Source organism: Vigna unguiculata, chromosome 8 (genome assembly GCF_037176805.1).
Source record: "Vigna unguiculata cultivar grain cowpea cultivar isolate G323 ecotype 2 chromosome 8, ASM3717680v1, whole genome shotgun sequence".
NCBI classification, from domain to species: domain Eukaryota; kingdom Viridiplantae; phylum Streptophyta; class Magnoliopsida; order Fabales; family Fabaceae; genus Vigna; species Vigna unguiculata.
In genome coordinates, this window is record NC_140799.1 from 3,959,187 (window position 1) to 3,975,735 (window position 16,549).

Here is a 16,549-nt window from a genome sequence, read left to right on the forward strand (position 1 = left end):
CTATCCCTCTCATTTGCAAAATGGTGTTCATGCAATTGTTAGGAGCCATGATCATCCTCCTCCTGCCTTTGTTAGGAGCCTTATTGGGTTATCTTTATGGGCCCTATTGGGGACTCAGGAAAGTCCCAGGCCCACCATCTCTGCCTCTTCTAGGGCACCTTCACTTGCTGGCCAAATATGGCCCTGATGTTTTCTCACTCCTTGCCGACCAATATGGCCCAATTTACAGGTTTCTTTCTACTTTCTACTCATTTCCATCATAATTATAATAACAACAAATTCAGTTGTTCAACCATTCTCATTTTCTTCTCCTTCTCTCCATAAAGCTGTTATTCTTGCCATTATATCCAACTTGAATATTTGAAATTCAAAAGCCTCAAAAATTGTGTTGGGTGTGGATCATGTTTGGTCATGTAATGATGGGGTTATATAGTTGACTTGTGAAGGTATGTGTCATGGTGGAGGTGGTAGTGGGACACTGCATATTACCTGGGAAGAAGTAGATATAATGATACTTAATGTTTTAAAATTATAAAACAAAAATAAAACTGAGTTCAAGTCAATTTATATAATTTATTTTTGTTTATATATATATATATATATATATATATATATATTTATATATATATGAAAGAAAATATTTTTTTAACAACTAAATTTTCATAACTTTATCTTATAATTTGAAGTGATATTTTTTAAATGTTCTTCTATTTTTTTTATATTTTAAATCAGATTGTAAAAATAAAGTTATCAAAATTTAATCGTGAAAATATCATTATTTTTATATAAATAAATGAATAATATATTTACTTTTCTCATTTTACCTAATTTGACACACCCATGATCATGAATGAGTAAAAAATGTTTAATTTTAAATTAATCAAATTCAAACTTTAGACTTGTTTGGAGCTAAATAGAACTTAATTAGCTGATGAGTTAGTCGTTGTCTTGTCCCTTTTATCCGTTTTTAAAATATTTTGAAAAAATCTATTAGTTTCTTTATCTGGTAAATGCACTTTTGTGGTAAAATATAAAGTAAAAGTAAAAGAATATTTAGACACAAAAACTACATCATTATTCCTTAAATATATATATCTTTCTCCCAAATAAAATTCTTTCAAAATATTTTTTAATTCATTAAGTGTGTCAAAATTCTTATCCATCCAAATAAACAATTGGTTTTTTTTTTTTCTCACCAACTTTGTGAATTCTCTATTCAAGATTTTCACTTCACTGTTGATGATGTTGTTCCTACCCTGTTTGATGTAACAGATTTCACATGGGAAGACAACCACTAATCTTGGTAGCAGATCCAGAGCTTTGTAAAGAGGTGGGGATTAAGAAATTCAAAGACATTCCAAACAGAAGCATTCCCTCTCCTATTTCTGCTTCACCTCTTCATCAAAAAGGGCTCTTCTTCACCAGGTATGCATAAAGAACAATAATTAATTTATCACACAAGTTATTATATATTCAACAAGGTTTTCAAATATATTATCCTATCAGAAAATTGTTGATGTCACACTTGAGGGACAGAAAATATACATCAGTAGATATTTCAGATAATTACATTTCTTTATCAAGCAATTTTTCTGGATTTATTTCTTTAGAATTTTGAGTAGGATAGAGTAGGCACTGTGCTAAATATTCCTATTTTTAATTTGAGAACCAATTGAAGATTCCTTGCAATCCAATGGTTTTCCAAGATCTTTGTCTTCTAGTGAGAACAGTGTTTGATGTGCAAAATCTAACTATGGAAAAAAGAAATTGATGATGCAATTGTGCAGGGACTCACGATGGTCAACCATGAGAAACACCATATTGTCAGTGTATCAACCCTCACACCTGGCTAGCTTAGTGCCAATGATGCAATCATTCATAGAATCTGCAACACAAAATCTTGACACCCCAAATGAGGACATGATCTTTTCTGATCTTTCCCTAAGGCTAGCAACTGATGTGATTGGAGAGGCAGCATTTGGTGTCAACTTTGGCCATCTCTCTAAACCCCTTTCACTTTGTGAATCAATCAAGAGTGTTAGCAGTGTGAAAAACGGTGATGATGATGATGATGAAGTATCAGATTTCATCAATCAACACATCTACTCCACAACACAGCTTAAGATGGACTTGTCTGGTTCCTTCTCCATTATACTTGGTCTACTTGCTCCGATACTTCAGGAGCCATTCAGACAGATTCTGAAGAGAATACCAGGCACAATGGACAGGAAAATAGAGAGTATCAATGAGAAACTGAGTGGTCGTCTTGATGAGATTGTCAAGAGGAGAATGGAGGACAAGAACAGAACCTCAAAAAACTTCTTATCACTAATTTTGAATGCAAGAGAATCAAAGCTTGTATCAGAAAATGTGTTTTCACCTGAATACATTAGTGCTGTCACTTATGAGCACTTACTTGCTGGGTCAGCTACCACAGCCTTTACCTTGTCATCCATTGTCTACTTGGTTGCTGGTCACCTAGAAGTTGAGAAAAAGTTACTTCAAGAGATTGATGAATTTGGTCCATCTGATAAGATTCCCACTGCCCAAGATCTGCATGATAGTTTTCCTTATCTTGATCAGGTCAGCTCATGGTGAAATTTTGGTGAAATGTAAGATTCATATTTTGAGTTTTCAAGGAATAAGCAATCATGATGCCATATTCTAATGCAGGTGATTAAAGAGGCCATGAGGTTTTACACTGTCTCCCCGTTGGTTGCAAGAGAAACATCAAATGAGGTAGAGATAGGAGGTTACCTTCTTCCAAAGGTAGTAACACATCTTTGTCACAAATATAACTCTTATAAAATTGCGAGGATAATATGTTATGAGCAAACAATATATGCATAAACAATGTAAAGTGTGAGAGATCCTACATCAACATGGATAAGACGAGTTTATAATATACAAGTGGATGCAAACATTATCTTACAAGTCGATTTTTATAAAATTGAGTTAGACTTTCACATAGAGTGTTTATACTATCAATCAAATAAAAATAATCATATATGGTACATATATGGTAAGTTAGTTTTGACTTTTGCGGTAATAGTTAAGTTTAAAGTCCAATTCTTTATATGAAGAGTGTTTACACTGATAATCAAACAAAAATAATCATATATGGTAAGTTAGTTTTGATGGAGGGTTTTAAAGTTATGTAATCACTGATGTAGTTTTGGAAATGAGCAGGGGACGTGGGTATGGTTAGCTCTTGGAGTTCTAGCAAAAGATCCAAGAAATTTTCCTGATCCAGAGAAGTTTAAACCAGAGAGGTTTGACCCCAAATGTGAAGAAATGAAACTAAGGCACCCTTATGCATTCATACCATTTGGAATTGGTCCTCGGGCATGTATTGGTCAGAAATTTTCCCTACAAGAGCTCAAGCTTACTCTCATTCATTTGTACCGAAAATATGTGTTTCGTCATTCCCTTAACATGGAAAAGCCTGTAGAAATGGAATATGGAATGGTTCTCAACTTCAAGCATGGTGTCAAGCTTAGGGTCATAAGAAGAACACAATAAAGTGGATTTGATACCAACAAGATTGTACTTAACAAAGCAGAATATACGCTAATTCAAACAAGTGTAATATGCTCAGATCTAAGCAAAACAATGCTTATAGGATATTGAGCTTTTATGCAGATTTTATAAAAGAATAATCATGTTCTAACAAAAAACAGATTCTCCCACTGGTTTGTTGGGTAGTACAATTCAGAAAACCAATTCATTAGACAAAATATTCAAAGCTCCAAATTGGAACTTCTGACATTGTCACCATCTTACAATTTTCACTCTATTTGCTCAGTGATAGCCATTTTCTCTTTGAAACATCTTCACTTATACAATATCCAATTTACACCTTAATCCAACCTATAAATAGACCTTTTCGCAGTCCAACTCCCAATAAAAAATCAATTATTAAGACTTAAACATAATAGAAGAATCTAATTTAAAAAACTAGTTATTAAATGAAAGAACCTCAAGGCTTCAGTACAACAAATCTCACTCTTGAATTATTTTTCTGTTGATTAGGCCTTCTTGCAGTCTCTTCATATATATGTATAATCATGATACTACCCATAAAAATTGATCACACAAATACAGATTTCTAAAGTAGAGTATTGAGGAGGGAAAGCACAAAAGCTACTGCTACAGTTGTAATTAAATTCAGAGATCGTTGAACAACAAGATGTTGAAGTGTTGAACTTCATGGAAATAAGTACATATGAATACAATCAATCAATTGAATCATCCGTTTCACCGTGGCTTCTTATCCATGTAGGTGGGTAGGTAAAGTGGCCTAGAAAAGTTGGTTGAAGGGTCAGAAGCACCGATGCTTTTGGAATCTCCATTTGAGAAAACCGCTGTCCTTTTGAGAAACTGAAACTCATCCATGGACTGTTGCCTCTGAGATCTGTTGTATTGATGACTGCTGGTTTTCTGCTTTGCCTTGGTTGACTCGGTCAGGTTCATGTAACTAGGCCTAGTAGTACTGTTGCTACTATCCTCTGTCCTCTCACAAGGCAAGGAAACACTCCCAGATATTGGTGTCATGGATGTGCATATTGAAGATGAATTAGAGCTCTCATCATAGTGAAACTCAGAACTAGGACTTGAGGATGAACGAGTGGCTTGGCCAATTTGGGGAGGTCTGGCTGAAATCCTTGTGGTGACATTGTTCTTTCTGACTTTGACATTGCATGGTTCTGAATTTTTTTTTGAATTTATGAGGTCCACACATTTCTTTGGAGGAGGAGTTTTCTCTGTGGCATCAGCATGATGACGAGTTTGTTCCATCAATCTACTCTCCCATGGCTTTGCTGCCATCCAACGTTCCAACCAACTCCATCCCCAGTTAGCCTTGTCTATCTCTTGCTTGTTCAAAGAGGTGTTGTTTGCTCTTGAATTTGAAATGGGGGTTGATCTCCATTGCTGCAAAAGTCAACTGTTAGACATGTTTATTGATAAAAGTTGCATATTTTCTCAATCTGTTGGTACCTACCTTTTGGGCAAGAGAGTATGCAATTGCTCTCTCCCTCTTGAAAGCTCCCTCTTGCCTCATTTGCAGTTTTGTCTTCACATCTTCCAGTGATCCTTTGCTATCACACCAACCATCCTGCACACAAGTTGACAAAATATGTTTCTCACAAAATCTTCTGTAGAGATAAGATGTGCAAAACAAATTTGTATGGCATGGATGATGGTTTAGGAATTTGACAAAAACTTATATGCAATTTCTTAAGTGCATGAATATATAAAGTTTGCAGACAAGTATGAGTGATGATCCTCCCTTCACTCCACTTGAATGTTTCAAGACAAAAGTGCAGTTAAACTCAATTTATAATCAAACCAAACAAGAGGTCTTTTCAATTTTAATTTTTGATTGACCCCATCTGAAAACAAAGCACAGGTTAAGTGTTTTTAGTGTAGTTCTCCAATTAAAATTGCATTTTTAGTCAGCAAAGGTTATATAAAACAAGAATTCCGATTGAAACAGTACCAGAAACATCTAAAGATCTCCATTAAGTTTAGTCTAGGTAATTCCTTACATGCTTTTTGTAATCATCAGTAATTATCATTAGTGTTTTACCTTGGTGATGATTCATGTAATAAAAGTTTCATTTTTGAGATGAATCTCCAATTCTTATCAGTGAAAAACACTGACAACAACATCTCAGAAATTGTATGCAAGTTGTGTGAGGAAATTATGAGACATTACCTCAGCTTCCTTGTTGAGTTCAGCCTTGGTGCGGCGTTCATTGAGCATGTTTTGCACAGCTTGCCCCTCCATGGACATTCGCACGCGCCGCGCCCTCACACGTGCCTGCACACGAACCAAGGCCTGCATGCACCTCAGTGTTACTGCAGCCTGCTTCCTCACAAGTCTACCCCTTACAAGAGCTTGAAGCCTCACCACTCCCTTCAACGCCCTCAATGCCCTTCTTGCCTACAAACATAAAAACCAAATCATAAAAATCCAACACAACAAGCAGATTCCAAGAACATTCGAGTGTTCTGAATTGCAGACACAACAACACCTGTTCCAGCAATCATATGACAATGCATATAAAGTAAGTGAAAATTGTCTCTTGCAAGATGAATTAGCCATTGGAGTTGAGTTATATCAGAATTCAAACCGTACACATACCAAGAAGGCACGAAAAGCAGTTTGAATTCGTGTGGCAGCCCATTCTTGCTTGAGGAGTTTGAAATCCTTTGGTGGAGCTCTGACAACTGTGGCCACTGCGGCGGTGAAAGAATCGGAAGCCACACTGCCATACTCGAATTCTTGAGATCTGTTCTCCCCTGCAGAAGAACTCTTCCATAGCCTCCATTTCTTCTTCTTCCCTCCCTGAAACCACCCAACAGTTTTTTCCTCACTCAATTGCCACCAAAACAGAAACAGTAACGATAAAAATGGTGGCTTGGTAGCAAGAAACAACAATCAACTTACAAGTTCGTTCTTGCTGTTGATTCCGATCAAGGCCTTCACCCATTTTCCAGATGCACCCATTTGGCTGGTGAAACTGCTTGATGCTAAAGATGCAAGCTTTGGCTTGCTTTAAGGGAGGGGGAAATGAAATTTAATGAAGAGAGTTTGGTTTTGGGTTCGTGATTAATGAGTTGTGATTGAAACTGAGATGGGTAATAATGAAAAAGAATTATGTTGGAGAGAGAAGAATGTGGTTTTAATGTTTTTGATTGGTCGTGGGTTTGTGTCGTGCGTGCCGTTTTCCGAGATTTGAAATTCAAACATGAAACGGACAAAGACATGTTCTGTTATCTCCCGCTCCATTGGGACTACGTCGTTTCAGAGTTGTGAAAATGTGGTGATTTTGTTGTGTGGGACCCTCTTCATATGGGGAAAGAAAGAGAAAGTGAAAAGGTTTTGGAATGAAGAAGAAGAAGAAGAAAGTGAGAGAATAGTTACACCTCAAAGTTTGTAGTTGTATAAGTTCATTTGCTTTAACTCTAATTCAATATTTAAAGAGTCATAATGAATGAGATTAATAATAAGATCTGACTTTTGCATTTTGAATTCAAACTATGTGATTCTCATAGTTGAAGAATAAATTCTACTACTTCCTTTATGTAGTTATGGTTTTGCTTCTATAAACTTTTACTCTCAAAATTTAAACTAACATTATCTCTTTATTCCTTTTTAATCTTATATTCTATTTTCAAATATTTTTTTCTTTACGTGTGATTTATAAATATCTTATTGTTCGTTTTACTAATTATATCCTTTTTCTTAAGAATTTAAAGAGGAAATAATTGATGTTTTATTGAAGAAAGGAGATAAACTATTTTATTAAAAAAAGGTATATGAGACAAGGAAATGCATGATGTTGTGTGTAAAAAAAAATGCTAAAATAATAATGATATTACTGAAAAAATAAAAATAATGAAAATAATGCTTTTATAAATTTATACATTTCCTCTTGTTATAGAAGTCTAAATCATAAAATTAAGATATGAGGCTACTGGAGAATGTTAACATAATATAAAACAGTATTAAAGAAATTTTTGAATCTTAAGAATAATACATTTTTCATCTTACAAAAATATATATTTCTGACAACAATCAAAATAAAGTGAAAACTGTACAAAATGTCTTAAGAAATAATATATTATAACAAAACTCAAACAAATTAAATTAAAACATCATAAAATGAGTGACAATGAGAATACTACTAAAAAAATGAGTTATGTTATATAAATAGAAAGATTTTATATTTAAATATTTCTTATGATAAAATGAAATGATTACTTAAACAAAAGTAATATAAAAGTAGTGTTCACCATATATTAAATTAAAAATTGATAATAAATTTTTAAAAATAAATGAAAAGATTGTAAGATTTTGACTTTCCAATCTCGATGTTCGGAAAGGGAGAAAAGGAAAAGACATGGAGTGGACCATTTAATTCCAAAGGAGAAATGCCTTTATATGTTTAAACTGTTGTTGAAGCGTTTGATTTGATTGAAGGGTTCAGAGAAAGAGAAAGATGAGAAAAAGAAAAAAGCAAGAAATTTGAATGATGAAATATAAAAATAACAAAAGAAAGTTAACTCAACTGATATGGGACCCTATAATCCAAGGACTTTCACTTTCATCCTCGGATCCTCCTACGCCAGCTCACAACTTTATATTTTATGTCTTTATTTAAACGTGTAGTGAAGGGAGAAAAATTAGATAAAAATAAGTACTAAAGATAAAAGGTGAGAAAAAAGTGTTTGGATTACTTTGGATTAAAAGAATTAAGAAAAAAAATAAAAAAGGAATTATATTCTTACTCTTCAAGATCATGTTTAAAAGTAAACCACTCAAGCAATAAAGTAAATAGTATATACATGATACATATACATGTAAAAATGGTTGAAATTTGCAAATCAATTCAGTCCATCATGAATTCGAGTTAGGTTGAATTAAATTTTTTTTTATAAATTTCAATACGGGTTAATTTTTGATTTGGTTCACTTAAAATCTGGATCGGGTTAAACCCGCTTCACCAACTCAAGGTTCACACAAATATTTTTTAGGGTTAATTATGTTTTTCGTCCCTCAAGTATTGTGTGATTTTGTTTTTAGTCCCCCAACTACCGTTTGCTCCAATTGGGTCCCTCATGTTTTGAAACGATTGAAAATAGTTCTCATTTTTGGACGCCGTTAGTTTTGTTTGACACCTGGCAAACGGACTGCCATGTATGGATCCCGTTTTAAGCTGTGTAACCCATCTATGTTTTCTGCACGTGTTAATTAAAGAGCAGCTTCAATTAAGTAAAACGAAAGCATTAAACCTGTCTGAATTAAAAAGAAGGTGGCTATTCGAATTAAAAAGAAAGGGAAAGGTCATTTGTTCAGTGGGAGAGTAATTTTGTCTGAACGAAAGCGTTGTAGAGACCAATCGAGGGCTTGAGGGAAGGGATTAAACCACTACACAGCAATCGGGAGCTTGAGGATAGGGATTAAAGCATTGAAGAGTAGAATCGGGAGCTTGATGTAAGGGATTAAAGCATTGAAGAGTAGAATCGCGACATAAGGTTAGTTCGTTCCTTCATGTTTTTTTTTATTCTTGGTTTGGTTTGGTTGCATTTTTTGGTTCGTGTATGGTTCTATTTGTTTAGTTTGTCTATTGATTGAAAATGTAGGGCTGGAAATGGGGTTTGCAGTTGCTTTTCATCATATGGGTAGGTTCGAAAGGAATAAGGAACTTAAATACGTCGAGGGTGAGATTCATGTAGTTAAAGGGATCGACCCATATTTTTGGTCTTATTTTGAAGCATTGGGCATCGTCAAAGAGTTTAAATACGGGGGTGATGTTAAACTATGGTGAAAGGGTTCAAAATAAAAACTATTAAACAATTTACGAATGCTGAATGATGACAAGGAAGCAATGACATTGGCTAACTTTGCATGGGAGACTAAGGAAGAGGTTGATATATACGTTCAACATGTACCTAGTCATCCTGAAGTCGTTCACTTTATTTGTGATGGTGTAGTAGAGGAGGTAGTGGCTGAAGAGAATTTGGTAGGAGAAGAGGAATTTATGGGTGAAGAGAATGTTGTACGCCAAGAGGAAGTACTGGGTGAAGAGAGTGTGGTACGAGAAGAGGAAGTATTGGCTGAAGACAATGTGGTTGTAGAAGAGGAAGAAGTGGCTACAAACAATGTGGTTGTAGAAGAGGAAGAAGTGGCTGCAGATAATGTGGTTGTAGAAGAGGAAGTTATGCCTGAACAGAATGTGGTTGTAGAAGAGGAAGTTGTGGCTCAACAAAATGTGGTAGCAGAAGAGGAAGTAGTGGTTGAAGATGTTAATTGTAAAGATGAAGAAGGTTAGCTGGAGAGAAATTAGATGATAGTGAAGAAGAGAGGGTGGCGGATGATGATGATGGATTTGGGATGGATATTGATCCACCTGTTAGGAAGATTGGGCCTGTTTTGGATAGGTGGAAATCATTCAAACGGAATTCAAGCAGAGTGAAGAGGAAAAGAGATATTGGTCAAGGGGCATTTGTGACAAATGAAGAAGTTGGATTGCATGACATTAATGAGGACTACAATACAAATGACTTAGATTCTGATGTTGACAGTGATGAGGGTGTTGTCACAGTTGGTCCCAAGTTTTGTAAGTTCAGACCTGAAGATATGAATAAAGAATTCAAATTTAAATTAGGAATGGAGTTTGGATCTTTGAAAGATTTTAAACAAGCTTTAATGGAGCATAATGTTCTTAATGGAAAAGAAGTAAAATTTGTTAAAAATGATCAGAAGAGAGTGAGGGCAATTTGTAAGAAGAAATGTGGTTTTCTAATCATGGCTAGCAGGGTTGGAGGGAGGCAAACCTTCAAAGTTAAGACACTTATTGGGCGTCATAAATGTGGAAGGGTATTTGGAAACAAAAATGCAAATAAGGACTGGATTGCTCAGGTCCTTATAGACAGATTTATGAATGTTGGTATTATGAATGTGGCTCAAATAATTGACGAGGTGAAGAAGACATATAGTGTAGGCATAACACCATGGAGGGCTGGGAAAGCAAAATAGATTGCCATGGTAGAAAACCCCGAGGATTATGTTCATGCGTATTACAAAAGGGGTGCCTACAAGGCTTCCTATGGCCCTCAAATTACCCCAATCAATGGACAACAACTTTGGCCAAAAACTAATCAACCTGAACTACTGCCACCCATTTACAAAACTCCACTTGGGAGATCCAAAAAGCTAAGAATAAGGGAAGTTGATGAACATGTCAGTCATTCCAAACTTTCAAAGAAGAATATCATCATCAAGTGTAGCGGGTGTAAACAATTAGGACATAACATAAGAAGTTGTAGAAGGGGAATCATAAATAGAAAGGTAAGCGCACATCTGTAATATTTACAATTTCTTTCCTTCCTAAATACAACTTCTGAATCTTTAATTCATACCCAATTGGCAGGGACAAATGCATACAACTGGTAGTGCAGCTAGCAACACTGCTCGAACATCAAACCAAAGCTCCACCAATAGAACCAGATCCACACCACGGGTTGCAGCAGCCATCAACCAAGGAGAAAGAGCACCAACCACCATAAGGAGAAGAAGAATGGGAACACAGGTTTTAGGGTCTCAGGCAAGTACTGGAACTTCCGCACAGCCCATGTGAATGTGAAGGAATCAAGCTTTTTTGTTGCCTTTTTTGTATGGTGGACCACTTTTCTAGAATACAGTGCATAGTGATAGTGGACCACTTTTTTTGAATATTGGGCATAGTGATAGTGAACCACTTTTTTGATTGAAGAACTATTAGATTATTGTATTGACAATTATGGACCACTTGTCTGCTACACTTTATTGACTGCTCATGTTGGATAACTTTTTATTGTTTATCAATGAAAACAATTCAGACCACTTTGTTATGTCAGTAAATTATGTTGTAATTAATTCATATGTGGTCATTGCCGTGAGTTTTGTTTCAATATGCTCAATCTGGTAATAAGAAAAATTTGCACATTCTGAGATTCATGGGAAATAATAAGTGGATATGTTGTAGTAATGAAAAACTAATCACTGTTACAAGTTCCATTTCCATTCCAAAAACTAACACATAACAGTAACCAAATGTTTCAAATTCCATTACCATTCTAAAAATATAATTATCAGAAATACAAAACATTTCCCACTAAAGTAATCTCAAACATTACAATTAACTTTGAACAATAACATGAACACCATTACAATTGTTGAGGCCCACGATATCACAAATAAAAAAAACAGGAATGTCCCAATTTTTTTCTCTTGTTGCAATTTCATCTTCAACTTCTCATTTTTCTTCATCAAATCCAGTATAATTTCTCCCTTTTCAAAGAAACTTCATCTTCTTCACCTTTTTGCCCACCATCAACTCTTTTTCCACCATTGACTTCACTTTCAGTTTCTTTCCCTTGAAAATCGAATTCCTCATCATCAACCCATTCAAAGTAATTACAATGTAAATTGGTCTGCGGAAGAAAAAGATGAAACCATTACCACAAATACAAAAGCAACATCCAGTAAAAGTAACAAAATTTCCAACTTACAGCCCAATTTCGACATCTCCAAAATAATATGCCTTTGTTTTTCAAAGTAGATGCCTTTAGGAGCAATAATCTTGATAACATTTAGTGGATGAAAGAACAATTAGTGGATTTTTCATTGATTATCCAGAAAAATATAAAGGGTATATGTTTTACTGTCTTACCCATAGTACAAGAATCGTTGAAACTGGAAATACTCGGTTCATTGAGAATGGTGAAACTAGTGGGAGTGAAGCTTCACGAAATGTGGAGATTAAGGAAGTTAGAGTACAAGTTCCTATAGCTAGTACTTATTTATCAAGAGTTGTTGTTCCATATGTTGTAGAAACTCACAACAATCAAGAAGAACAACAAATTAATGATCCTGAGGTTAACAATGAACCAATAGTAGAACAACCACAAGAAATAGTATTAAGAAGATCTCACAGAGATAGAAAGTCTGCTATTTTGAATGACTATGTGATTTATCTACAAGAGTTAGAAAATGGCTTAAGTATTGATAATGATCCAATTTCTTTTTTAGAAGCCATTAATGGTGATAATTCTGATAAGTGGTTAGATGCCATGAAAGATGAGCTTAAATCAATGGCACATAATTACGTATGGGACCTTGTGAAATTGCCAGAAGGATGCAAGAGAGTTGGGTGTAAATGGGTCTTTAAGACTAAACATGACTCTCAAGGCAATATTGAACGTTACAAGGCCTGACTTGTTGCCAAAGTTTTTACTCAGAAAGATGGCATTGACTATAAGGAAATATTTTCGCCTATTTCTAAGAAAGATTCTTTTAGAACTATCATGGTATTAATAACTCATTATGATCTTGAGTTGCATCAAATGGATGTTAAAACTGCTTTTCTGAATGGGGATTTAGAAGAGGATGTCTATATGGACCAACCGGTGGGGTTCGCTGAAGAAGGAAAGGAGCACATGGTGTGTAAACTTAAGAGATCAATATATGGACTTAAGCAAGCTTCTCGGCAATGGTATCTTAAGTTCAATGATACTATTGTGTCCTTTGGATTTAAAGAAAACACCGTTGATCGGTGTATATATCTGAAGGTCAATAAGAGTAAGTTTATATTTCTGATCCTGTATGTTGATGATATCTTGCTTGCGACTAATGATCTTGGTCTATTAAGTGAGACTAAGAGGTTTCTCTCTAATAACTTTGAAATGAAAGATATGGGTGAGGCATACTATGTGATAAGAATAGAAATATTTCGTGACAGATCACAAGGACTGTTAGGTTTGTCTCAGAATGCATATATTAATAAAGTTTTAGAGAGATTCAGAATGGATAAATGTTCAGCATCTCCCGTTCCAATACAAAAAGGAGACAAGTTTAGTCTCATGCAATGTCTAAAAAATGATTTGGAACGGAAACATATGGAAAATATCCCTAATGCATCTGTTGTTAGGAGTTTGATGCATGCTCAAACATGTACGAGGCCAGATATTAGTTTTGCAGTTGATATGCTTGGTAGATACCAAAGTAATCTAGGACTAGAGCATTGGAAAGCTGCAAAGAAAGTTTTAAGATACCTACAAGGAACAAAGAATCACATGCTTACTTATGGAAAATCTAATCACCTTGAGGTGATAGGTTATACAGATTCGGACTTTGTCGGCTATGTGGATACAAGAAAGTCTACATTTGGTTATGTGTATCTTTTAGCTGGAGGAGCGATTTCATAGAAAAGTGTGAAGCAGTCTGTCATTGCTGCATCCACCATGGAAGTTGAATTTGTGGCATGCTTTGAGGCCACAATTCAGGCTAATTGGTTGCAGAACTTTATTTCAGGACTTGGAGTAGTTGACAGTATTTCCAAGCCGCTGAAAATTTATTGTGATAATTCCGCAACAGTCTTCTTTTCTAAAAACGACAAGTATTCCAAAGGTGCTAAGCATATAGAGTTGAAATACTTTGCCGTTAAAGAAGAAGCTCGGAAACGTAAAGTGTCAATAAAACATATTAGCACAAATCTTATGATTGCTGACCCTTTAACAAAAGGGTTACCGCCCAAATTGTATGTTGGCCATGTAAAGAATATGGGCATTATGTCTACTAGTGAATGTTAAATGTTGAATGTTAATGTTTTTAATGTTTATGTGACACTTTGAGCTCCCTAATGTATAAATTTCTGAAATCAGTGTTTTCTTCTTTATGTTTATGCATGCAAATTATGATGAAGAAAACAAATTATGTTATGTTATTGCTTTGTAAAAAAGACATTATGTTTGAACTCATTATGGACTTATCGTTTTTAAGGTCATATTAAGGAGAAAATGATGATATAGTAGTACATGGAAGGAATCATGTCGATCAAATGATGTGTGACTGTTATGACTCTTATTATTTCTGTATATTTAATTATGAATAATGATGGAACCAATTTATGCAAGGTCTTTTAATGCGCATTATGTTTATGTATTAAATCACATCATGTTATGACATCATATGAGTCAAGTGGGAGAATGTTAGAATTAATTGACAAATTAATTCTATTAGTGACTCATTTGAAATATTATGATAGGCCCAATTGTGATTTAATAAAACCTAAAGACTTATTGGTTATTATTATGGGAAGTAATAATAAAATAAAATAAAGATAAGATAAAATAAAAATCAACTTGATGGACGTTGGTTTATAAAAAGGGATTGGGATTCGGTCTCTAGCCATAAGGTTCTTTTCATAATAATCCATCAAGAACGTGTGAGAAGAGAAAGAAAGGCAAAGAGATAGATTGGGAAATGATGATTGAAGAGCACACAAGATTACACAAATTTGAAGAACGCATATTCACAGGATTTCTCATGGATCAAGGTTAGTACTCTATTATGTTTTATCGTGTGAGAATTATAAATCTTAAAGATCCTTAATTAATTTTACAATTCATACTTTCATAGATACTCTTGAACCTGTTCAACTCAATTTTCTCTTCCGAATGACCGAACTTTTGTCTCATGTTTTGGTCATCAACTCTTCTTCAACTTTACCAAAATCTTTCATTTAATATTCAACACCCCAAACTGAAATAACTTCAGAAATACTCATTTTAATGTAACTACTTTATTCGTGGTAGAAATGAATCAAATAAGAAATGAGATTTGATTTTAATTTAAATGTCATGAAAATTAAAAAAAAATACAAACTTTTTTTTATGGCTAAATTACCCTTTTGGTCCCTCTATTTGTCATGAAATTTCATTTTGGTCCTCGAGTTTTTCGTTGTCTCAATTTGGTCCTCATATTCTTAAAAATGACTCAATTTGGTCCTCACCGTTAACTTTGACCAGACGGTGTTAAAGTCAACGCCACGTGTCAATTTCTGGTTTTTTTAATTTTTTTAATTTTAATTTTTTTAATTTTTTAAAATTTTTTTTAAAATTTTTTTTAAAATTTTTTTTAAAATTTTTTCTTTTTGACACGTGTCACTTCATAGTCGTGCCACGTGTCAAAGTGACTCAATTTGGTCCCTATATTTGTTTTTAGTTTCAATTTAGTCCCAATTTTTGTAAAAATGAAGCAATATTGTCCCTCCTTAGATTGAGACTCAATTTAATCTTTATATACAACTTATGATGATATTCTTAATAAAATTGACATTTTTATTAAATATTTATAGAAATATTTTTAAAAATCAAATAACTTGTCACACATAAATTTAGGAACTAAATTTCAAGTTCAAAACAAAATCAAAGTCTAATGTTTTGTGTAGAATTTAAAGTTAATTTAAAATATTTATAGAAATATTTAATAAAAATGTTAATTTTAGTAAGAATATCACCATAAAATTTATAAAAAAGTAAATTTAGTGTCAATTTGAGAAAGGACAATATTGCTTCATTTTTACAAAAATTGGGACTAAATTGAAACTAAAAACAAATATAGGGACCAAATTGAGTCACTTTGACACGTGGCACGACTATGAAGTGACACGTGTCAAAAAGAAAAAAAATTTTAAAAAATTTTAAAAAAAAATTAAAAAAATTAAAAAAAAATTAAAAAAACCAGAAATTGACACGTGGCGTTGACTTTAACACCGTTTGGTCAAAGTTAACGGTGAGGACCAAATTGAGTCATTTTTAAGAATATGAGGACCAAATTGAGACAATGAAAAACTCGAGGACCAAAATGAAATTTCATGACAAATAGAGGGACCAAAAGGGTAATTTAGCCTTTTTTTATTGATACAATATATTCTTACAATGACAAATTTGACAAATAAATAGAACATTCATCCAAATCCATGACTGAATTCCTCGATAAACAATCATATTAACAAATAAAAATGTAAAGAAATAGCAAACAAAATTAAACAGCGAAGTAAAGCTAACGACACGTACATAAATCTCTAAACCACCACCATTTCACCATTAGAAAACAAATCCTAATTTAGAAGAATGTTTTCGCAGAGAGAAATTAAAAAAAAAAAACCATATATCTAATTTATAAAAAATTTATGTTAAACTTCTTATTATCCAA

The 16,549-nt window shown here is 33.8% G+C and overlaps 2 protein-coding genes across 2 annotated transcripts; one reads left to right on the forward strand and one right to left on the reverse strand.

Annotated features, from left to right (window-relative positions):
• LOC114193575 (cytochrome P450 711A1-like) lies at positions 1-3,768 on the forward strand. The gene is made up of 5 exons (XM_028083429.2): positions 1-229; positions 1,273-1,425; positions 1,788-2,583; positions 2,674-2,769; positions 3,190-3,768. Exons 1-5 carry the CDS (start codon positions 21-23, stop codon positions 3,520-3,522), a joined length of 1,587 nt encoding a protein of 528 aa, XP_027939230.2. The 5' UTR covers positions 1-20; the 3' UTR covers positions 3,523-3,768.
• A 376-nt stretch (positions 3,769-4,144) lies between these two features.
• On the reverse strand, positions 4,145-6,724 carry LOC114193780 (protein IQ-DOMAIN 6-like). Its single transcript, XM_028083714.2, has 5 exons — positions 6,455-6,724; positions 6,149-6,352; positions 5,720-5,947; positions 5,003-5,116; positions 4,145-4,932 (listed from the first exon to the last, which is right to left on the reverse strand). The coding sequence occupies exons 1-5, from the start codon at positions 6,512-6,514 to the stop codon at positions 4,258-4,260; spliced, it is 1,281 nt and encodes a 426-aa protein (XP_027939515.1). The 5' UTR covers positions 6,515-6,724; the 3' UTR covers positions 4,145-4,257.
• Between the last annotated feature and the right edge of the window lie 9,825 nt (positions 6,725-16,549).

What these genes read in the sequence shown, in the direction of transcription:
- LOC114193575 (XM_028083429.2), top strand. Translation starts at nt 21, where the DNA reads ATGGTGTTCATGCAATTGTTAGGAGCCATGATCATCCTCCTCCTGCCT. An exon ending in GTTTTCCTTATCTTGATCAG is followed by an intron (nt 2,584 to 2,673) that starts GTCAGCTCATGG and finishes ATTCTAATGCAG; the next exon opens with GTGATTAAAGAGGCCATGAG. An exon ending in GAGGTTACCTTCTTCCAAAG is followed by an intron (nt 2,770 to 3,189) that starts GTAGTAACACAT and finishes GGAAATGAGCAG; the next exon opens with GGGACGTGGGTATGGTTAGC.
- LOC114193780 (XM_028083714.2), bottom strand. Translation starts at nt 6,514, where the DNA reads ATGGGTGCATCTGGAAAATGGGTGAAGGCCTTGATCGGAATCAACAGC. An exon ending in TCAACAGCAAGAACGAACTT is followed by an intron (nt 6,353 to 6,454) that starts GTAAGTTGATTG and finishes GGGTGGTTTCAG; the next exon opens with GGAGGGAAGAAGAAGAAATG. An exon ending in CTGCTTTTCGTGCCTTCTTG is followed by an intron (nt 5,948 to 6,148) that starts GTATGTGTACGG and finishes TTATGTTTGTAG; the next exon opens with GCAAGAAGGGCATTGAGGGC.